Below are 23,537 nucleotides of genomic sequence, written 5' to 3' on the forward strand. Positions count from 1 at the left end.
ATGTCATCTGTCAAGGTTGATTGACTATCCTAGATATGGTTGCGGCGGCCGAGCAGTGGTTGAGTGACAACAATCGACTTCAGAGTCACCGGAACAATGACTGCAGCTTAGCATAATGTGGCCATCCCCAATTTTGTACTGAAACCCTGAGATGTTTGGCAGGAGCTCCAGTTAGATTACTGCATGAGACCTTCGAAATGACCTTCTGCTCCACTCTGGTGACTGCTTACTCAGGAAATGTTTTGGTTTTTTTTGCTCATCTCTACAACTTCTGTGGGACTTTATTTTTTTGGGCATTTTGTGCCTTTTTTCTGCATTTTCGTTTTTATGGTCGGTCTTTTTGCCTGTGACCCTTTTTGGGCAGCTGGTTTGGTGTGAGAGCCTTCTAGCCAACCATGGGGTTTTTTTTTCTAGTACTTGGGTGCATATTCCTTGTGACTCCCTTACTCCATACCAAGTTGCTCAGCCTCTGGCTGGGAGGTAGAAGGGATATTTCACTTGTTAATGTTTGATTTTCGGCTTGATACCTGAACACCTGGTAGTCACCTTCTTTTTTATCTTGGCTGTTGTATTTGCTTATTCTATGTCTTTCTCAAAACAATTTTCTATTTCAGAATGCAATGATTTTGTATCCTAGATATGTTTGGATGCGTTTTGGTTCACTTGATATGTTGTTTTCTTTTTTTGTGTTTTTATTGTGTCCTGGGTCACACTACAGAATGGTGTTGCGAGCATTTATTTATTTATTTATTTTAATTTTTTTATATACCGGCATTCGCGATGGGAGTCGCATCATGTCGGTTTACAATTAACTGGGTTCTGATGGGTTAGAGGGAGTGGGGGGTGCTATCTCTTCGATCTCGATTGAGTTCCCACTGGGAGGTTTGTAGCTCCTTGTTTTCAAACTTTGGGATTTGTTTGGAGGTGTGTTTGGGTTTTTGCTTGTTTGGTGATAGGTTAAGGGTGGGTTGGAAGGGGGTTAAGATATAGAGTGGAGTGGCTAGGGGAGAGTTGGGGTTTTATAGAGTTGGGTGGGTAGTTTGATTAGGTGGGGGGGAGAGGGGGTATTGGGGTAGTAGGTAAGGGGAATGGAATTAATGATATGTTATTTTATTCAAGGTGAACAGTCTTCTTGCATGGTTTAGTGACTGGGTTGTTCTATTCCTATTACTCTGTTCAACTATCCCTGTTATACATTGTACTCCTCATCCAGAGATTATTTATTATGTAACTTCCTTATAAAGTTGTATACTTCTCTGCTCCCACCTTTAACACTTATCTGGACTGGAACATGACCACTAGATGTTTATCTTTAAATGTTCGGAGGATATCGTCCCCAATTAAAAGGAGAAACATCCTTCAGATGACCAAGCGGTGTAAAGCTGAGAACCTATTTTTGCAGGAGTCTCACTTTACTGACCTAGAGCATGAAAAATTAAAGGTTGGGAGGGTGGGTCAAATATACTATTCGTCTTATAATTCTAAAAGTAGGTGTGTCTGTATCCTTATACATAATGATTTGCCTTTGGTCATTTGTCACTCTCTTGCTGATGCGGATGGAAGATTTGTTATGATAGAGAGGGGTTATTACACTCCGTCTCCCTCACCCTTGTTAATGTATATGCTCCAAACGTGGACCAGTCGGGGTTTTTCCACGCTTTCACCGATCAAATAGCTCAATTTGGTTTTGAACATCTGGGCTTGGGGGGAGACTGGAATATCAGTCCGGACCCAATGCTTGATAGAACAGCCTCCCCCCAACAGCGAGTCCCTCTCAACTTAGGGCTTCAGGATTTAACCCATACATTCAGTCTCACAGATACTTGGCAGCATTTTTACCCTGGAGAAAAAGATTATAGTTTATATTCACCGCACCACAATTCCTTTGGTAGGATTGATTATTTCCTTTGCTCCCCTAATATGCTTAGCAAGGTGACTGACAGCAGTATGCTAGTTTGTACGCTTTTGCACCATCACCCTGTGGAGCTCCTCTTTGCTTTTTAGGCTATTCAGTCTAGGCCTTATGCCTGGAGACTTAATACGTCTCTTTTGGGTGATAAATGATTTCCAGATCTGGTGAAGGAAGCGGTTGCTGAATTTGATCTACGTAACCTAGAGGGAGATTATGTCCCTATCCTGCATTGGGAAACCTTTACAGCTTTTCAAGCAGGATGGTAGTCCTCACATATGAGTGACATCACAGGATGGAGCCCAATCACGGAACACTTTTGTCAAAGTTTCTAGAACTTTGACTGGCCCCTACTGGGCATACCCAGCATGGCACCAACCCTGCAGCCAGTAGGGGTCCCCCTTCAATCTTCTTTTTTCTGCACAGCAGTAGCCACGAGGTTAAGAAGCTCCACAGAGATTCCTGTCAGGAATTTTCCTCACGGAATTACTACAACTTTTCTTACCCCACAGGGGTTCCTCCTTAAATTTTTTCAAGCCGTGGCACTCCGGTAAGTTTTCTACCCATTTTCGGTCGATTCCTGTCGAGTTTGGCCCTCGTGGCCTACTGGCCGTCGACCATACCACGGCTCAAATTTTTCATGGCCATGGCGTCGGGGTTCCATCGGTGCCCGGACTGCAATCGCACCATGTCCATAACAGGCCCTCATAAGGTCTGTGTAATATGTCTCGGATGTGAGCACAATGTCCTGACCTGCACCAAATGTGCCCTAATGACTCTAAGAGCTTGCAAGGCCAGAATGGAAAAGATGGAACTTCTATTCCATGCTCAAACCCCAACGCCGTCTATTGCATCGAAATCGTCAGAACCGGCACCGTCAACTTTGCGCCAGTACCGACCAGTGACCGTCCGGCATTGACGACTTCTCGGCCTTCAACCACCTCTACTCCCCCTCAGGACAGAGGGGATCATAGAGAGAAACATCGCCACAGACATCGGAAATCTCGGACCATCGAGGGAGCGAAATCATCGACCTCGCCATCGTTCGAGCCGCCATCGAAGAAACCTTGTCCAGAAAAGGCACCGACCTTTTCGGCGACTGGGTCACCAAAGCAACCCTCACCCGAAAGGGGGTTGGGAGCCGCGACTCCGCCTTTAACGGTAGTCCCTCTGGCTATGTCTCAGCCTCCTTCTGATTCGGAGCCAGGGCTCCTTGCTCCAGGTCTCTGAGAAGAACTGAACCGGCTGGTTCAGGAGGCCATCGACAAGGCGATGCATAGACTCCAAGTTCCTCCGACACCGGTACCGATCGTGGAACCAACCACTGACCCGATTCCGGCAGCGTTGGCACCACTGCTTTCGAGGATGAAAGGGCTCATTGCCGCTTTTCCACCGATGGATCCCAGGTCACCGATGGCTCCGGTGCCCTCTCCGCTTACCTTCTCATCGGGAGGAGAAACACCGTTCCGCATCCCTCCATGGGGAGTTCTACTAATGCCTCAGCCATCGATGCTGATGTGTCCATCGGTGCCACCGATCCATTCATCAATGCCCTCGATACCTTCATCGGTGCCTCCAATTATTCCTTTGATTCCTTCAGAGCCTAGACCAGGACCTTCAGGGATTCCACCATCCCATCCCCTTTGGGCTCCTAGAGGGGCAGGTGCCGATCCCTACGATACCTGGACTGATAATTCTTCACCAGACACTGATGACCTGCCTTCACCATCTTCTGCTACTGAAAGCAGAAAGCGTGCTCCTCCAGAGGACCTTTCCTTCATAAATTTTGTGGAGGAGATGTCTGAATTGGTTCCCTTCCAATTACAGACCGAACAAGATGACAGGCATCAAATGATGGAGCTGTTGCAATTCCTGGATGCTCCCAAGGAAATAACCTCCATCCCTATTCACCAAGTTCTTCTGGATCTCCTCAAAAAGAGCTGGGAACACCCTGGCTCTGTTGCTCCAGTCAACAGGAAGGCTGACACCACTTATTTGGTAAAGTCAGCCCCAGGTTTTCAAAAACCTCAATTGGATCACCAATCTGTGGTTGTAGAATCTGCCCAAAAGAGAGCAAAGAGATCATAACCCCACACTTCCTTTCCCCCAGGCAAGGAGCAAAGACTTCTTGATGCCATTGGTCGCCGGGTCTTCCAGGGCTTAATGCTCATCTCCCGAATCGCCTCTTATCAGCTCTATATGACCCAATACAACAGGGTCTTATTTAAGCAGATACAAGACTTGACAGACTCCCTGCCTCAGCCTTTTTCAAGTTCAGCTCCAAACCCTAGTAAACAAGGGTTTTGAGGCGGGCAAGCATGAGATCAGATCATCTTACGATATCTTTGACACTGCTACCAGGGTATCTGCAGCTGCTATCTCGGCAAGAAGATGGGCCTGGCTCAAGTCTTTGGACCTTCGCCCTGAAGTGCAAGACAGATTATCCGACCTGCCACGTGTAGGAGACAATCTGTTTGGCGAACGGATTCAACAAACGGTGGCGGAACTCAAGGACCATCATGAGACCCTGAGACAGCTCTCTCTGATGCCTTCTGAGTACTCCTCCAAACAGCCTTTCCAAAAAGACACTAAAGTCCTCCTTTCATCCGAAGAAATCCTACCCGCCACCAGCTAGAACTCGCTCTACGAGCCCATTTCAAAAAACCCAGACTCGTCAGATACAAAAACAAAAGCCACAAGCAGCTCCTCAGCCGGGCCCTGCTTCCGGTTTTTGACTCCTGCATAGAGAGCAGCAGCCAGCTTCCACTGCCTCACATACCAGAGGGAGGTCGATTATGCCATTTCAGCAACAGGTGGCACTCAATCACCTCAGACCAGTGGGTCCTAGCGATAATCGCTCTAGGTTATCATCTCAACTTTCTCTCCACCCCACCGGACTCCCCACCTCTACCGACATGGAGAACATCCGACATGGAGAACATCCGATCACTCCATCCTTCTGGAACAGGAGGTCTTCCTCCTTCTCCAGTCCGGGGCAATAGAACCAGTACCCTACTCTCAGCACGGCCTAGGGTTCTATTCCCGGTACTTCCTAATCCCCAAAAAATCGGGAGGCGTTCATCCAATTCTGGATCTACGTGCTCTCAACAAATACTTCCATCGAGAAAAATTCAAAATGGTAACCTTGGGTTCTCTTCTTCCTCTTCTACAAAGTGGAGACTGGCTCTGCTCTCTAGACCGTCAGGTAAACAAAAGAGAATAGATGCCTTGATCTTTTCCAAATGTTTATTAAAGTAGAGATGTATTCATAAAAGTGCCCGACTCAGGCCGAGTTTGAGCTGCTGCCTCAGGGGCTTGTACAATCAAGAATCTCAGGTGAATTAAAATGATGTGAAATCATCAAGGGAAGGTCACTGTGAACCAATGCTGAAAGATAACTTGTAAAACGCAGTCATGTATTCAGTCTCTACTGCGAGTAGAGCTGCTATTAGACAACATCCTAATATTTCTGAGTTTACTTTTGGGGGAAGAACTCTCAAAATCTCTCTCTATGCAGATGATGTCCTAATATATATGTCTTCTTTTAAGACCTCTAGGCAGGCCCTTCTTACCCAATTGGGGCAGTACGGATCCCCGACTGGGTTCACGATTAATTTTGATAAACCTGAGCTGTTTTTGGTGGTTTCGAAATTATCGATTCCAAACTTGCTAAAAGTGTTCAAGGTGGTTCAACTTGGGTTTTCAGTATTTGGGTATTTCTATTCCATGAAACTTTAAGGATCTTTTTGGAAGGAATTTTACCCCAGAGATATCTCATATTAAGCAAAAATTGCCAGATTGGGATCATCTGTCTATTTCTTGGACTGGTAGAGTTAGTCTGCTTAAAATGAGTCTGCTACTGCACTTTTATACTTATACCAGCATGTACCCTGTTCTATCTCAGCCCCAGTATTTGTTGAGCTGAATAAATGTATAACCAAATTTATTTGGGGAGGGAAGCAGGCTTGGATGGGCTTGCGGCGGATGTGGCTGCCTAAATTACTGGGTGGCTTTGCTCTACCTAATCTTAGGATCTATTATTGGGCTGCCAGGCTTATCTTTTTGAAGGCCTGGACGAGGTGTGGAGATGACGCCTGGTTCCAGCTGGAAGAGGATGCAAGCTGATGCTGTTAAATTTGGGGTACTTCCCTTCATTTCTCACGACTCACCTAATAGTAGGAGGATTTGTAGACCTAGCCCATTAATTGCACATACTTTGCAAGTTTGACAAGTACTTAAATTTTTGGGTTGGTCAGAGGTGGATGTTTCGCTTATTGCACCTATATATGAAAACTCGAATATTTTTGGTTATTCATTCTCTCCCATGTTCAAAGATTGGAGGGATAGTAGTCTTGAACACATAACATAGTTATGGGATGATCTAGGGTTTCTTTTCAATTGCTGTGTGAAAATTTTGGTCTTCTCCCATGTTTATTATATTCAATTGAAGGAGATGTTGCGGGATAAGTTCAACCTGTCCTAACCGTTACGTCCATTAGATGGCCTGGAGTCTTTCTTGAGTGAACCTGATGCCTATGGGAAGGGTATATCCCTTATATATATATATATGGGTATCCTGCGCAGTAAATATGGCACATACACACTACAGTCTGTAATTGATGCTTGGAATACAGACTTAGACGTTTTGCTGGATTGTCAGGCCTGGAAGCGCATTTGGAACTCTGCCCACCACATCTCCATATGTGCTAAGCGGAAGGAGTTAATGATTAAATTACTGAACAGAAATTATTGTACTCTTGATTTTTTTTACCCTAGGTGTTTCCTGAAGGCTGGAGAGCAATGTTGGCAAGGGTGGGCGAAATAGGATCTTATATTCATATGTTGTGGTTTTGTCCCATCATTGGTAAGTTCTGGGTGCAAGTGACTCAAACGATAGCTGGTATATTGGGCAGAATTTAGGTCAGCTGCTCCACTAGCATAGGGCACTAGTGGGGCAGCTGCTTCTTGCAGCACGATTCACGATTGTTACTTTTTGGAAACCTGTCCTACCATTGCTCATTGGAAAAAACAAGTCAGAGATATTGCTGATATTGAACAATTACGTTTTGACTTAAAGAATGAGCAAGCTAAATATGTACCTATTTGGGGCCTGTATCAGGAGTATTTGAGAGCTAATTAGAACTTTATGAATGACCACAATAGTTATTTGGCAATCTGGTCTCTGTAGATTTCTTTACAATGTGGTTTCTATATCATGAAGTTTTTTCTTCTATGTAATGTTGTATTGCAGTTACTTATATAGTGCTTTCTGTTTCATGTCATGTGCCATGTAAAGGTTCTAAATAAAGAGTTAAAAAAAAAAACCCCAAAACAGTAGCTGATGGCAGAGGAGGAAGACATGGCCTGATATGCTGTCTCTCTTCTCCTCCTCCTCCTTGATCAGCGTGGTAATGGGAAGAAGGGAGATGGAGGTGGATTTATGAAAAAAGGAATATTTAGAAAAAGTGTTTTGTAAGGAAGGAAATGTGGGTGTTCTGTGCAAAAGGGAATTTGGGATGTTGTGGGAAAAAAGGGGTAGGGTGTGGATGTGTATATTTGGCACTTAGGTTGAGAGAGAGCACATCTGAGATGGAGAGAAGTTTGGAGAGAAAAAGGCCTGGGTGGGATATGAGGCATGGCAAAGCTGGAGCTAGATCTCAATACCACCACCTCCCCTTACTGGATAAGTCATAAAACCTGAGAGCCTCCCTTCACTCCTGATCTCCTGAATTCCCATAACTTATTTCCCTTTGGCTTCCATTCTCTCTTTCTATTTTTCCTTTTCTCCTCCCATCTCTCTGATCCTGCCTCTCTTCTCATCCCCTTTTCCTAATTCTTCTTCCCTCTCCTCTCCCAATCCCTGAGATCTCTTCTGCTGTTCTCCCACCTCAATATCAGAAATTCCTCATTCATAGAACTTGCAAAAGTGCAAAACAATTCAAAATTATGCAAATATGCCATTTAATTCCACATTATTTCAGAAACTGTGCCATAGAATCTCCCCTGAGCTGCCACAAGAAACCGGAGGCTGTATATATACCCATGTGATACATGACTATTGTATCTGTGATGTGAGCTTGAGTTTGACTGATTTTTTTGGTTGCTGTCACTGGTTGTCCATCTTTTTCTTATCTGTGTTACATAGCAGTATTTATTTATGTATTTATTTAGACATTTTATATATTGTCGCGCCATGTAAAGATCACAACAGTTTACAATAATGCCATTCATAGGTATAAATCAGCAAATAATGACGGGTTACGTAGGAAGTATTCATAAACAGGCATTAACATTTGTCAGTTGAATTGTTCAAATACATATTAATTAAAGATCAAGAACATAAGATGTGAAGTTCAAAAATAAAATAAATTTCACATCTTATTCTGTATGTTGTATTGAGATTCTTACAATCTCTCGTTAATTTGTTTCTAATGCATCAATTAGTATCTCTTGTTCCTTCTTGTTCTTGTAGATCTCTTCATTTTGATGTTTTAAGTTAGGTTGTATGCATTTTTGAATAGCCATGTTTTTAGTTCACATTTAAATCTTTCTGTCTGGTATGAAATGTAGCATTTCAGGTAAGGAATTCCAAGGTTCTGGGCCTGCACATGCGTCAGGTGTGTGCTCTATATTGTTGGAACAGTCAGTAGTCCTTTATTTTGGGATCTTAGTGTTTTCAGCGGTGTTTATGGTTATGTCACACCTATTATACCAGTGTTACTAGAATGAATGATTTTGAATATTAGCATTAATACTTTAAAATAGATTCGGGATTATACTGGCAGCCAGTGTAGTGAAATCAGCGAGGGTGTAATGTGATCGAATTTCCTGGATCCTAGCAAGAGCCTTGCTGAGATGTTTTGTAGTATTTGTAATGGTTTTAAGAGGCATGTGGGAAGACTGAGAAATAAGAAGTTACAGTTGTCTAGTTCTGAGAAAATTAGAGCTTGCAATACAGTTCTGAAGTCTTCAAAAGTTAATAAAGGTTTCAACTGATGTTATATACGCAACTTGGCATAAGCTGTATTAATTAATTTGTTGATGTGTTTTTTCATTGTGAGGTTCTTAACGAGCTGGATACCTAAATCATGTACTTGATTTGAGGGAGTAATTTGAAAATTACCTAGGTCTAGAGCCAGTGGTTCAGCTACTTAACCAGATGATTTCAGTCTTTTTAGGGTTTAATGTCAGTTTGTTGCGATAGTTCCTGCTGTATTGCTTTCATATAGGTTGAAAGTGTCGATACTGTATTTTCTCACAGGACAAGCAGGATGGTAGTCCTCACAAATGGGTGACATCGATGTCACCCATTTGTGAGGACTAACATCCTGCTGTCCTGTGAGAACACCTGTTACATCAGGTAAGCAACATTTGCTTTCTCACAGGACAAGCAGGATGGTTGTCCTCACAAATGGGTGACATCGATGTCACCCATTTGTGAGGACTAACATCCTGCTGTCCTGTGAGAACACCTGTTACATCAGGTAAGCAACATTTGCTTTCTACTGATTTGGAGCATGGATTAATAGTGATATAGGCTGTATTTTTTCTGTGTGTGGCCCCATCCAGTTTGTGTTCTGTATAATGATGGAGTCCCCCTCCATGATTGGACTCTGTAGGGGAACTGTCCCTGAAATGAGTATCTTAATTGTGCACTCAGCCTTTTTACCTGTGAGCCAATGAACACACCAAAGTAAAATACTGCTGCTTTATTTCAGTTTCATAGTGACATATTTAATGATGGCAGATAGGAACCAGGAAAGTGGTAAGAGAGTTGCACATATAGGGTTAAACATGGATAGGTGCAAATATCTGTAAACACTGCAATGCAAACCAATTTTTAGGAGTATTCTGCCCTTAGCATAATAAACTATGAATAATATGTAATCTTGTATTTACTGGCTCCAAGGCCTGATATTCCTTTAAATTATCAGTGAGTTCACTATAACTGTTGACGGTACATCACTATACCAGTCACTGGGCCCTCTAAGATAAATTTAGGAAAACACAGGACTTGGGTTCAAACTGTAATCCAAAGGCAGATACAAATAATTAACTACTTTTCTGGGTGGTGATGAATATCACAGCAGTAAAATTTATTTATTTATGTAAAATAATTTATATTCCACCAATCCATAAAGCTTGGTCGATAACAATACATACATAATCATGAATAGACAGAAATCCAGTAACAAAGCATACTAATCACAATGACAAAAATGACTAAATCTCATACAGACATTGGGAGTCTCAGAGGCCTACCCTTCAAATAATTGGGAAAGAATTTAAGGAGGAAATGCCTTTTTGAAAAAGATTTTTCCCGTTGATAGCAGGGCTGAATTAGCCATTCTGTCTGGGAAGCGTCGCGACCCGAAGTAGGTGGAGTCTCCTCAGCTAGTAACAGAGCTTTGACTCTGTGCGTCTGCGTGGTGGTGTTCCCGCGTGGTTCCCTCTCCTCTTCAGTGTCTTTGTAGCCAAGCGAGAGGTAAAGTGGGTTATTATGTCCTGTAGATAACGGTCTAGGGAGGAGGGAGGGAACGCATGGCAAAAACAGAGATATATTCCTGTGATGCTGAACCATAAACAAGACAGGTGGCCAAATTTTGTATTAATTGTAAAGATTTCAAATATGAATTTAGGGAGACCCAGAAAAGGAACATTGCAGTAATCAAGAGCGGACAAGATCAGTGATTTTATAACTATAAAATCCACAAACTCATAAATTTATACAAGATCCCAGTGCAAAAGTAACTATTCCCCAGTGGGTGTTTGAGAAGTGTACGCACACTCCCAAGGGCTGCGAGATAGTATTCTGAACTCTGCTCCAAGAGACCTTTATCTTCGGTGTCATTGGCTGCAGCAAGCAGCACTCCTGTCACAGACTGCATGTGCCTGACAGCAGCTGTCAAAGCAATGTGCTGTAACTCCCAGTGAGTTACAGCTGGTCTCATCCCAAGCCATTTTCTCATCTTCCACTCCCACTTGAACTGGGCTATTCTCTGTAGAAATCCCTGCAAAAACAGCAGGCCTGTTTCGGAATAGTCACAGATCTGCTGCCTGATCTATCTCTTCCTAACTGACTGCCGAAAACCTGGACATTGGTCGAATTCTTCCCTGTGTTTTATTGGCTCAGTCATGAATTGTGACGTATAGTGAAATCCCATGATGCAATGACAGGCTGAGGCAGCCATGTCGAGACGAGCTGCAGAGGTTTTAGAAGCAGCAAATCATTACTGTCCTGGCTGCACAAAGAACAAGGTAAGAGGGCATTACATGTGTCTTACTGGGAAGGCATTGTAGATTGATGCTGTCCATTGGGGTTTTACGTAATCATGTGTTTGTGATTGCAAAACATACTTTCCTTTCCTACTTTGCAATGCAGTCAGATGTGATGGGTTATATTTTTGTTTCTGTCATATGTTCTGATTTCTGACTCTCCTGGTGTTACTGTTTCATATCTGGCCCACTCCTTTCATCTGTCTTTTTTGCCTTTGTATCCATGGTTAAGATAAGGACTCTTCTTTTATAGTAAAGTTTAAAGAAGGGTTTAAGTTCTGTTTTTCTTATTTTATCTTTTTCTCTCACATTCTTATGACATGCTACTACTCCATCTGAAACAGCAGGGGCCCTCCTACCACACCCACCAGAGCAGCAGCAGCAACTATGGGATCTGAGAGGAAGCTAGCCACATCTCATTTAACAACTGTGAAGAAAAGACTACAGCAAAGCAGTCTAGAGTTCTATCCATTTTTTTAAACCTTGCAAATAAAATGTATATAGTTTTATATATTTCATGTGTGTTACTTAATGTATATCATATGTTTTTAAGTGTTATACATGATAGAAACGATACGTGATAAGCTGTAAATTGAGGTAAATTGATTGTATGCAGAAATTGTTGCACAGCTCCTGTCCTCTGCAATTTTTCTTTTCTAATATTTATGGTCTTATATAAATGAATTGCATGTTAATTGGCATTTCAGTGTGCATATTAACATTTTTTAGGAAGTACAGCTAAGAAATTGTTTGCACAAGTTTTAGTGTACAAGTTTCATAATGGTTTCTAGTTAAACTATTTTAGAGTTCTACATGACGTAGATTTTTCAGATTGTAAAATCCCTCCATTTATACTGGTAGTATTTGCAAATTTCTCCCCTAGAAAAGAAAAGGTTTGACTCTGCCTCTTTGTTTTCACAGGCTCCTCAAACTAGCATGTGTATTCTGTTAGCTTTTACTGCTGCAGGGCCATGCTTCTATATTAAAATACTGTCTATTATCAAATATGGATTCAGTATGAAAGGCCACTTTTGTTTTTCTGTTCTTTTAAATCAAATACACTAGGGGTCATGATTTGAAACTCCAGGGAGGAAGACTTAGAACCAATGTCAGGAAATATTTCTTTTCACATAGATAAGCAGCTGAATTAGCCATGCTGTCTGGGTATGTCTTCCGTGCCACTAGGCAGCAGAGCTCTCTAAGCCTAGCAAAGTCTTTCAGCTAGGTGCTCTCTCTTATATCTTCTCTGATCCACCTCAGGCTCCTCAGTCAGTTTTTTTTCCGCGCAGCAGTTGGCACGCGGAGCTCTGCTCTCCTGTGAGAGAACTATTGTGAAAGAAAATCTAGTTAAACTTAAAGGTTTGGTCAGAAAATCTTCAGCAAACAAAGAATGCCATGTCCTGGCTTTAAATTTTGCTCCTGCAGCAAAATTGTCGGCCACGGATGGCCACAGACTATGCTATATCTGTCTGGGACCATCCCATGACCAGTTAAATTGTGCAGACTGCGGACGCATGTCCCCATGCACCCAGCATCAGTGGGCTGCAAAAATGCAGGACCTACAACTAACTGCTTCAGGTTCTTATGCCCCTTCTGAGGCCTCGGTGCGATCCTCCCCAGGCCCAAAGAGAAAAAGAGCCACCCCCTCATCGAGGAGGGCTTCTCTGTTGACCCTCCTTCATCAGGACACCCGCAGTTGCTCCCCCGACTGGGATCGGAGCTCGGAGTGGGCGATGCGTCGGTGGCATCGCGGCCGCAAGTCTCACCGACACATCCATTCCCTGAGGACAGACGCGTTGAAACTGCTTCGAAGCGTCGACTCATCGAAGCAAGGCCAAGTGATTGATGCATCGGCGCACCGGCACAAAGAGGATTCTGCGCCGAAGCTTTATCATGCTGGCGCATCGTCGAAGCATTTGACGCAACGACGCAGGAGCACCACTGCAACGCACCCTCAACTCACCAACGCAGACGATGCACGTCTGTGCACAACCGACGCAGACACCTCTCTGTCAACACAAAAAGCACCATTCCGTTCATAAGAGGCCTCGGAAGCGTCGCTATCTTCAATGGGAGATCTGGACAAGGATATTTCATTCACCTTTCACTGCTCCTTCTTCACTGGAAGAGATGACTTCTACTTCCCTTCCATCGGAAGTGCCTCTGGCTCCAGAACAACCTTTAGATATTCCACCACTTCTACCACTGAAACCGCCTCCACAGAAACGGCGGCCACCACAAGAGGGGCTTTGACCCACTCCACCTCAACCTGAGCTGATGCCTTCCACTTCAGGCTTGGCTACGCAGGCCATGAACCAAATCACAACCATCCTGTCTCAATTTTTACAGTCAGTAGAACAATCTCAACTTCCGCCTTCATTACCTGCAGATGCACCACAACCTGCAGTGGAGCCAGTCATTCCAGGACCAGCACCAAAGGTTCCTTTCACTCAACCACCATCTCCGACACACAACTTAACAGATATGGATACCTCATCTATGGGCAGAGGTTCCCCCAGACCCGACTTCACCTCCAGAAGACCTGTCGTATTCGCAATTTATTGAAAAAGTCGGACAACTCTTGAACATAGAAACGCGTCGACTTCCTGATCCCCGCCAAGAAATGCTTGGCATATTTAAGATTTTTGACGCTCCTATAGAACCTGTGGCCCTCCCACAGCACCCGGTATTAACATCTCTGATGGAAAAATCCTGGGACACGCCACTGACTAGTCCTCCTTCATCAAGGAAAATTGACTTAAAATACCGGATGAAAGATTCCTCCTTTCATACGTCAGTTTAACTACCTCCTCATTCTGTGGTAATTGAATCCGCAATGCAAAAGCCAGAAAATCAAGAATTCATGCTAATACCCCACCACACCGGGACCAAAAGTCACTGGACTTCCAGTCCGCGATGTTGAATGCATGCATCCAGAACCATCAATTCTACATAACCCAATACCTGTTTGAGAATTTGCAGGCACTGAAATTGGCCATTCAACAAACTTCACTGGATGTCGATATCATAATATCGAAGAAGGTCTTCGTCACTTATTACGATCAATTTATGAGGGATTTGATATTTCCTCAAAATCTTCAGCAAACGCGGTTGCAGCGAGGCACTTGGCATGGTTGTGATCCAGCGCCATACGGGACGATGTCCATGAAAAATTGGCCAATCTACCCTGTCGTCCTGAAAATTTGTTTGGAGACAAATTTACCGAAACGGTAGCTAAGCTCAAGGAACAAAAGATGGCTGTCCTTTCCTTGACAACTCCTCACATGCCATCGACCTTGAGACGTCCTTATACGTCCTCGACAACCTACAGAAGGGCCCATTTAAATCTTTTAAGCCCTTTTCATACTATAAACCTCAAACCTACCAGCAGCCTCGCCAACCTCCGTATCAATCTCAAGCACCACGTCAACGTGCAAGGGCTGCCCGTCCACCACAACGACAGGCAGATCCTCCACCTGCAAAGCCTCAATCCAGTTTTTGAACCTACCTTCGCCACCGTCACAACCTTCTCCTGTGGGAGGCACATTAACCAAGTATCTACCAGCCTGGAATCAAATAACCACGGATCAGTGGGTCCTTACTTTCATACGCCAGCATTATACCCTTCACTTTTCCTGCCTCCTGACCCTTCCTCATTGGGTTCCACAGAAGCAATTAACATCTCACAAAGAACTTCTGTTGAAAGAACTTCAAATGCTTCTGCACAACAATTGCATTCAGAAATTACCTTCCGAAGGATTCCGTCAGGGATTCTATTCCCAATATTTCCTAATTCACAAGAAATTGGGAGGTCTGCATCCAATCTTGGATCTGCGATCCCTCAACAAACATCTGTACAGGGAGAAATTCAAAATGACTTCGCTCAAATCCATCCTTCCCTATCTTCAGTCAGGGGATTGGATGTGTTCGCTAGATCTGAAGGATGCGTATACACGTATCCCGATGCACCCCAGTTCCTGGTGGTACCTATGCTTCCAAGTGGACAACCAGCACTTTCAATACAAGGTCCTTCCTTTTGGCCATTCTTCTGCCCCCAGAGTTTTTACCAAATGTCTCGCAGTGGCGGTGGCGCACCTTCATCGTTAGGGGGTGCAAATATCCCCTTATCTGGACGATTGGCTTCTAGTACCCAATCGAGACCTACCGAGATCCAATCTTCTCCTCGCGATCTCTTGCCTCAACAACCTAGGTCTCATAAATTACGAAAAGTCGAACCTGGAGCCCACTCAGACTCTGCAATTCATAGGTGCCTTCATAGACACAATTCAGGACAAAGCTTTCCTCCCTCATCCAAGAGCTCTAGCCCCCTCCTCTCTGGCTACAGATCTACTGCACCGCACATACGCGACAGCTCACCTGATACTAACTGTTCTGTGACACATGGCAGCAGCCATATATGTTGTCCCTCACACATGCCTACACATACATCGAATGCAATGGGACCTAAAGTCACAATGGATCCAATTCCTTCTTCCACTCTCTATTTTTTTTTATTTATTTAACGAGTTTTATATACTGTAATTCGGAAACGTCAAAATAACGCCATCATAACGGTTTACAAAATAGGTTATAGGGATAAAGGGGTTGACAAGGGGTGTAAAAACATAACATGTTATTAGGCTTAGTAGTAAACAAATTCAGCTTAAGATCAAAACGAGTTCATTCTACTCCAATTATTACTCTCTACTCTCTACTCCAATTATCTTGACAGACAATATGAAAAGAGACCACCTGTGGTGGTTTTCTCCACAGACTGGCTCGCCCCTACGACCCCTTCGTCATCAGATAATGCTCACCACAGATGCGTCCCCAAGGGTTGGGGAGCTCATCTGAATCAGTTAACGACTCAAGATCTATGGACTGCGTATGAAAGGACACAACACATAAACCATCTAGAACTCAAAGCAGTGAAGAACGCCCTTCAAGCCTTTGAAGAAACTTTACAAGGGAAGATTGTAATGATTCACACAGACAACAAGGTAAAAATGTTCTACATAAACAAGGAAGGAGGGTCTGGTTCATGGAACCTTTGCAAAGAAATTGTCCTGATCCTGGAATGGGCTCATCAGAGATGCATTTCTCTTCAAGCAACTTATCTGCCTGGCATCCAAAACTCCAGAGTGGACAAGCTCAGCAGAATTTTTCATCCCCACGAATGGGAACTAGACCAAGAAATAGTTCAACAAATCTTCTCCGTATGGGGTCTCCCTACTATAGACTTCTTTGCAACAGAGAGCAACAGGAAACTGGAAGCCTTTTGTTCAGTCTACCCGAGCCCTCATTGACTTGCTCTGGACGCTTTTCTAGTGAGTTGATCGCACGATCTCCTTCATGTGTTCCCTCCGATTCAGCTCATATCCTGCACGATCCATAGATGCATGGAAGTCCGAGCGGATTTAATTCTAATAGCACCCCAGCATGGCCAAGACAACCCTGGTTCAGCTACCTATTGCACCTATCAATTTGCGACCCCATACCCCTGGGAGGCAGCCCCCATCTACTCACCCAGGACAAGGGATCTCTTCTTCACCAGCATCACTCGTCCCTACACCTCACGGCGTGGAGATTGAACGGATCGTATACCAACACCTAAACATTTCACCTGATCGTCAGGATATATTCCAGGAAACAGTCCACAGGACTTAATTACAATAGGAAATGGAACCGCTATGCTGCCAGAGGTCTTGACACTTTATCTTGTTCACCTGAACAACTTTTATCCTTCCTCCATTTGCTCTATACGAGAGGCATTGCGACATCAGTTCGAGTCCATTTAAGCGCTATAGCAGCTTACCACAAACCTCTCAATGGAAACCCATCTCATGTCATGAACTAGTATCCAGATTCATGAAGGGTGTCTTACGCCTACGTCCGCCTTTACAGAAACCACCGGTACCGTGGGACATTAATATTGTCATTGAACAACTAATGCTTCCACCCTTTGAACCATTAGACACTTGTCATCTCCAATACTTGTCATGGAAAGTACTCTTTCTAGTAACTTTAACTTCTGCACGAAGGGTTAGTGAATTTACAGGCCTTAGTCCACTACCTCCCTTATCTTCAATTTTACCATGACAAGGTGAATTTGCGAACTCACCCCAAATTCCAACCAAAGGTGTTTTCCAGTTTCCACATCAGCCAAACCATAACCTTACCTATTTTTCAACCTCATGCAAATGATAATGAGAAAAAGCTCCACACTTTGGACTGCAAGCGTGCGCTTGCCTACTATAAGCAGTGCACCATTCACCAACCAGACCATCTCAACATTTTCTTTCCTTCAATCCAAACGTACAAGGATGTCCAGTAATGAAAAGAACTCTATCCATCTGGATTTCCAATTGCATTCGATTCTGCTACCAGCAACGCTCGCAGACTCTACCTACAGCTCCGAAAGCACACCAAGTACATGCACTAGCAGCCTCGATGGCTCATCTACATGATGTTCCGATCATAGACATATGTAAAGCGGCAACATGGTCGTCGCTACACACGTTCACAGCTCAATACTCCTTGGATAAACAGGCAAAGTATGCCGCAATAATGGGCCGGACTATCTTACAGAAGAGCACACGTTCCTCTCACATACAGCCTTCTTAGGACTTGTCCACCATGAACTTTGGTATTGAGCTACACTTTAATTAACTCTTTCATGCGCAATACATCAGCTGGGGACTCCCAGACAGCATGGCTAATTCAGCTGCTTATCTACGTGAAAAGTGCAAGTTTGCTTACCGTAAATGGTGTTTTCCGTAGATAGCAGATGAGTTAGCCATGCTGACCCACCCTCCTCCCCGGACAGTTCCAGCATACACTGCACTTGCTTTATTACTGACTGAGGAGCCTGAGGTGGATCAGAGAAGATATAAGAGGGGAGCACCTAGCTGAAAGACTTTGCTAGACTTAGAGAGCTCCGTCACCTAGTGGCACGGAAGATGTACCCAGACAGCATGGCCAATTCATCTGCTATCTACGGAAAACACCGTTTACGGTAAGCAAACTTGCTCTTCACTGAGAGGGTGGTGGATGCCTGGAATGTCCTTCTGGAGAAAGTGGTGAAGACTAAAACTGTGAAGGATTTCAAAGAGGCATGGGATAAACACTGTGGATCCCTAAAAGGTTAGATGATAGGAATAAATAAAAAAAGCTTAAGTGGCATGGAGTGGCAGTTACTACCCTTAAGAGAAACTTGGGGGTATCCTGCACGGAGCAGCAGTGATTGCCTTGGGAAGCTTGTTGGGTAGACTAGATGGACCATTTTGGTCTTTTTCTGCCATCCTGTGGTGTATTGAGTGTTACTGTGGTGTATTGGTGTTACTGTGGTGTATTGAGTGTTCAGATTGCTACCCATTTAATGGGTTTTCTCACTCTCATTGGCATTATTGTTTTGTGCTCTTTGTCTGTCTTTGGAAAGATCTTTATGCTTTTCTTGGGCTGCATTAGTTCAATGATCTGTCTCTCTGAGAAGGGTTGTGATGTTTAACAGATGGGAGGAGCAGAGCTAAGAGAAAACAAGCATGAAGAGATTATGTAGGTACTTAGTTGGTTCCGCATAGAACTAAGTACATGTTGATTGGAGAACAATTCCTTGTGATCTTGTTCTTGTGTTGGTCCTTGTTGTGACACTTACTAGAGTGGCATATTTACAGTAGGGGGTCATTAAAAGAAGAGAAGTTCAGACAGAACCTCTGTTGTGATCAAGCCATTATGAGCTGTATTGATGAATTTAATTAGAACAAAATAATATAATAGATGTTAGCAGATAAGGACCATTTGGACCACTCACTCTGTTCATTTGCTTGTAGCTATGGCTATCTCTCAGCTGTCCGCCATATAAGCATTACTATCTATATTGTTTTTAGCTGAGGCCATCGTTCTTCCCTTGCCCACCTGGAGGATATTGCCCCTTCTCTTTTAATCGTTAGTTATGAAGCATGGCCAAGCCATTCCACAGCCCATGTGGGAGAACTTCCCCCTTCCACCCCTCCCCTTCATTTCTATTTGGAAATGTGTTAGTCTTGCTGTTCCTTCATGTTTGGCCTTGCCTGCTGTTCTTGGGAGTGGGATGCTTTTCCTTCTCTCTTTTTGGCTCTTACTCTTCTGGGTGATTGAGCATATATGTCTCCAGCATGAGTTCAGCTCCCAGGCTGCCTCCCATTTGTTTTACCTATTGCTTCTCTACCTGTTTTTACTACTGCCCTGTTTATCCTCCCCAAGCAACTTGGAGGTCTATGTCATTACAGCAGGAATGAAACTGAGCAGATTTGATGGACTTCATTGACTTTGCTGTTATATTCTCTGTTTCACTTTGGGCGATTGCTTCAGCATGTAAACCGATTTACAAATGCTGTTAAATAAATAAATTCTTGTTGCTGCTCCCTTTGCTGGTGGCTATTTCAGTCATCTACCTCTCAAGCTGAACCACACACGAAGGAATGATGATAATGGAAAAGATACATTGTTGTAAAACTGATGATACTGCAATTTCTCATTTATGTAACAGTTTGCTGCATTTGAGAGGCTGCTAAGGTTTGCCACTAGTTTCCAGGTTCCAAGTACACTTGTAATGAGGATGGAGTAAATACTACAGAAATATATTTAGAGAAATAGTTCTCCTTTGATAGATATAGATTAGCATCAGAAACACTAAACTGTTTTCATGGTGTAGCCTTAGGTTGACATAGCTAATGTGGTTTATTACCAACTAATCTCCCCATGTTCTATGGCTGATAGTGTAGTTTAGTAATCTGAATACAGAGCTGTGGAACCTGGAGACCATAGTGCAGATCCCACCTCTACCAATCCTTAGTTTTTATGTTCAGAAGATTTTGCCATTTGACACACAATGGGAGAAGCTTTTCAAATTAGAGCTTCTTGGGGTAATTATTTAAAACTTTCTTGCTAAGCTTACAATTACCATATTGCTCAGTTGGCTGAAAGTAGCTGTCAGGCATAGCTGCTAGAGCCAGGGATGCTGCAGGCTTCTATCATACATGGATCAAAAACAGTTTTCTACATCCCCAGTGTAAAAATTCATCCAACTCGCCTGCTGTCTGCTTGGACAAATAAAGGGCAATTTTCAAAAACATTTTCTGTAGGGAAAAATAGTGCTTTTACCTTCAGAATTGGGTTTTTTCAATATTTTCTGCACTATATGTGTATTAGAAGTATGATGTAAGGTCTCTGTGCACCTACTTTTACCCACAGTGGCAAGTAGCATTCCGTGGGTTGGGCCTGGGGATGGGTTTGGAACTATGCACATACTTTTGCATTTTCAAAAGGTTGCACATAACTTTCTCTGGGAAAACTACCTGTATAAATTGTTAGGTTTAAATATGTGCAGAGTAGTTTTCCTGGGGTAATTGTCAAAATGACAGTATGTGCAGAATCTGCAGAGAAAACTTACTTGCATACTGTGTGCTTATGGGTTCAGTCTTAAAATTACCGGCAGTGGATCCTGAACTGGTTTCTTAAGAGTGGCAATTGCAGCTGAGTGGCCTGTGACCTCTGTTCATTCCTCCATTAACTGAAGGAGGCAGGTGAGCTGACCACAGTTCTGTCTGCAGCTGGAAGCCCTAAGTATGGTAAGCCAGGACCCTGGGGATAGGAAACTTACTATCCAACCTTCTTACACTATTTACTTTTCTATAATTTTAGTATTTGTTTTTGACTTGTAGTTACTCCTTTTTCTTCTTTCTTCCAACTTTATCAGAAGTGCAAAAGGCCAGTTTGGGAATTGAACCAGTGATTCTCCACCTAGCTGTGTACAGCATAACCATTGGGCTACCAGATTGACCTTGTTCTAGCATTTAAATTAGAAAACAGAAGGCTAACTAGAGCATTTGACAAAGCCTGTATTGGTTAGCATTGTGAAATGTGCTTTAGTGCCAGTTGATCATCAAGCTGTATTTTCTTTCGCTTGACTTATTTTTGTTCTTTACATTTCTTGCTCTGACAGGAAGAAATCTACATGTATGGAGGAAAAGTTGAAACTAGCAGCGGAAATGTCACAGATGAACTCTGGGTGTTTAGTCTTTCGAATCAGTCCTGGAGCCTCAAGGTGCCTGTGATCCTTGCGCATGGGCAGCACTATGCGGTAGAAGGGCACTCTGCACACATTGTAGAGCTGGAGAACAAAGAGACTGTCATGATTGTTATCTTTGGATACTCTTCAGTGTATGGTTACATCAGCAGCATACAGGAATATTACATCAGTAAGTTTTCATCTCATGAGGAATTATTCCGCTGTCAGTTTTATGAGGTGATGTGTATCCTACATGTAAGCAACACAAATTTAAAGAAATAATTCCACTGGGAGTACAGGGTTAACTATTTCCATAATAATTTTTTTATCTCCATTATGTTCCCTTTGGATGTGTGGCCCCATATTCAAAATCACATACATGAGCCACTTTCCATAAGCATGTGTGCATGCTTGCTTGACCACTCACTAGGATGAATATATTTATTTATTTTATTTATTTAGGACTCTTATATACCGATATTCTTGTAACAAGTTACAAATCAATTTGGTTTACATTAAACCATAGCAATTTGCGCAAACAAGGCATTACATTAAACAAGGAAGCCTAAAAACTTGGATCAGTAACACTGTTAACAGGGTGAAAAATAAATGGGGAGGAAGCAAGGAATATATAAAGGAAGCAAGCTAACAGTGTAACTAGCAATCTTATGTGGACTGCTTCCTTAAGGGATATACTTAGAATATCCTTCCAACTATATCTGTCTTATGCTGTAGTCCAGTGTAATGAACCTTTCTTACCTTAGGTGCAGACATCTAGAATTCCTAGGTTCATGGGGTGCCTGTCCCAGCGAGACTTTATTTGCCATCGGGAGATTAACCACTTGAGTGCTGGTAGAAAGGACTGAGTATAGAAATTGCATACGTGCACCACAGGTTTGCCAGCACTATTGTTCCAAAGGTGTAGCCACCGTTATAGACATTCACTAGACCCTTGGGATAAAAGAAAAGGAAAGTAAATAGCTCTGATCAGCAAAGTAAAAGTAAACCTTTTCCCCTGCTATAAGAGTAAAAACCATGGAAATAGGAGAGAATACTGCTGCTGGGATGTGCAAAAGTGCACAGCTGCAGTTCAGGTCCAACTGGATCCGCCCCTACCCATGCACTTTTCCCTTCTAGAGAGTTAACTTTGATCTGTGAGATTCTTGCCAAAAGACAACGGAGGTATCCACTCTGAGCTTTAGTAATCACAAGAAGCGAAACAGGGGCACCAAAATAAAGACTTAAAGATCTTTTTTTAAGCTGTTGGTATTAAGTAAAATATGGAATATTCCTGAAGAGTGTAAGGCAATTCAGAAGCAGTCTCTCAGAGCATTGTTGACACAAATTAAATAGATTATCACCTCTAATTTATACACCAGTGAGCTAGTTTGTTAGTTTGCAGAACTCCTAATTGGTTGGCATTATAAATTTATCTCGTGTATTCTAATAGGGCTGGGATCCTTGTAAGTCTTGTGATTTCTTATAAATTGAGCCCAGAAGGCAAGAATGAAACTTAAGGCTGATCTTTGACATATTTATTAATTTCTGGCATACATTGTGGCATTGTAGCATATTCTGGCTTGTCAGCAATCTTGAATAATTTTACAAGTCTGATCAATGCAATTCCATTGTGCAGTTAGGAGAGCTTTGTAGGAAAACCTTTTCAAAGCACCCGAACACCATAGATTGCTTTGGGTCTAATATTGAGGAAGAAGGTATATAAATGTAACAGATAAATATGTTTTCTGGAACAGTGGGAATGAAGGAGCATCCCAACTCCAAAGGTGAGATAGAGGTTGATTTTCAAAACCTTGTAGAGCAGGTGTTATAATGGGGTAAATTTACCTGGATATTTATAAATGGGTAATTGTGCAACTGAATATTGGGCTAAATCTACCCCCTCAAAATTTGAGAAAGAAGATCTGGCCTTCTATTTGCACGATCAGTATTACCTGGCTAAATTTAGTCGGTTAATGCTGAATATTGCTTTGACTAGAACAATTTGAAAGTCCACCCCAGGAATGTCTCCACAACCTAGCCTCTTTTTTTTTTTTTTAATCCACCTGAATTAATGTGGTGTGCGGTTTTAACTGCCCAAATTTTTACTACCTGATTCACTAAGGATTTTCTCCTATTTTGTGCCTATGGGAAAATATCTTGATGAATCAGGCATTTAGCCAGTTAGAGGGGCCATATTAACTTGGTAGATTTACCTGGCTAAAATTCAGTTTTAGCTGGGTGAATCTTTTGAATAGTATTTTGTTGAAACTGTAGAAAGAAGAAAACCCTCTTGCTTCACTCAGC

General features: G+C 42.9%; 1 protein-coding gene across 3 annotated transcripts in view; it reads left to right on the top strand.

Annotated features, from left to right (window-relative positions):
* Positions 1-23,537, top strand: part of ATRNL1 (attractin like 1) — a 2,205,421-nt gene that overhangs the window by 446,770 nt on the left and 1,735,114 nt on the right. For all 3 annotated transcript variants that reach the window (XM_029610472.1, XM_029610473.1, XM_029610474.1), the window contains exon 8: positions 21,168-21,423. In XM_029610472.1, the coding sequence (XP_029466332.1) occupies positions 21,168-21,423 (256 nt within the window). The remainder of the gene's footprint in view (positions 1-21,167; positions 21,424-23,537) is intronic.

Source organism: Rhinatrema bivittatum, chromosome 7, assembly GCF_901001135.1.
Source record: "Rhinatrema bivittatum chromosome 7, aRhiBiv1.1, whole genome shotgun sequence".
Classification (NCBI taxonomy): Eukaryota; Metazoa; Chordata; class Amphibia; order Gymnophiona; family Rhinatrematidae; genus Rhinatrema; species Rhinatrema bivittatum.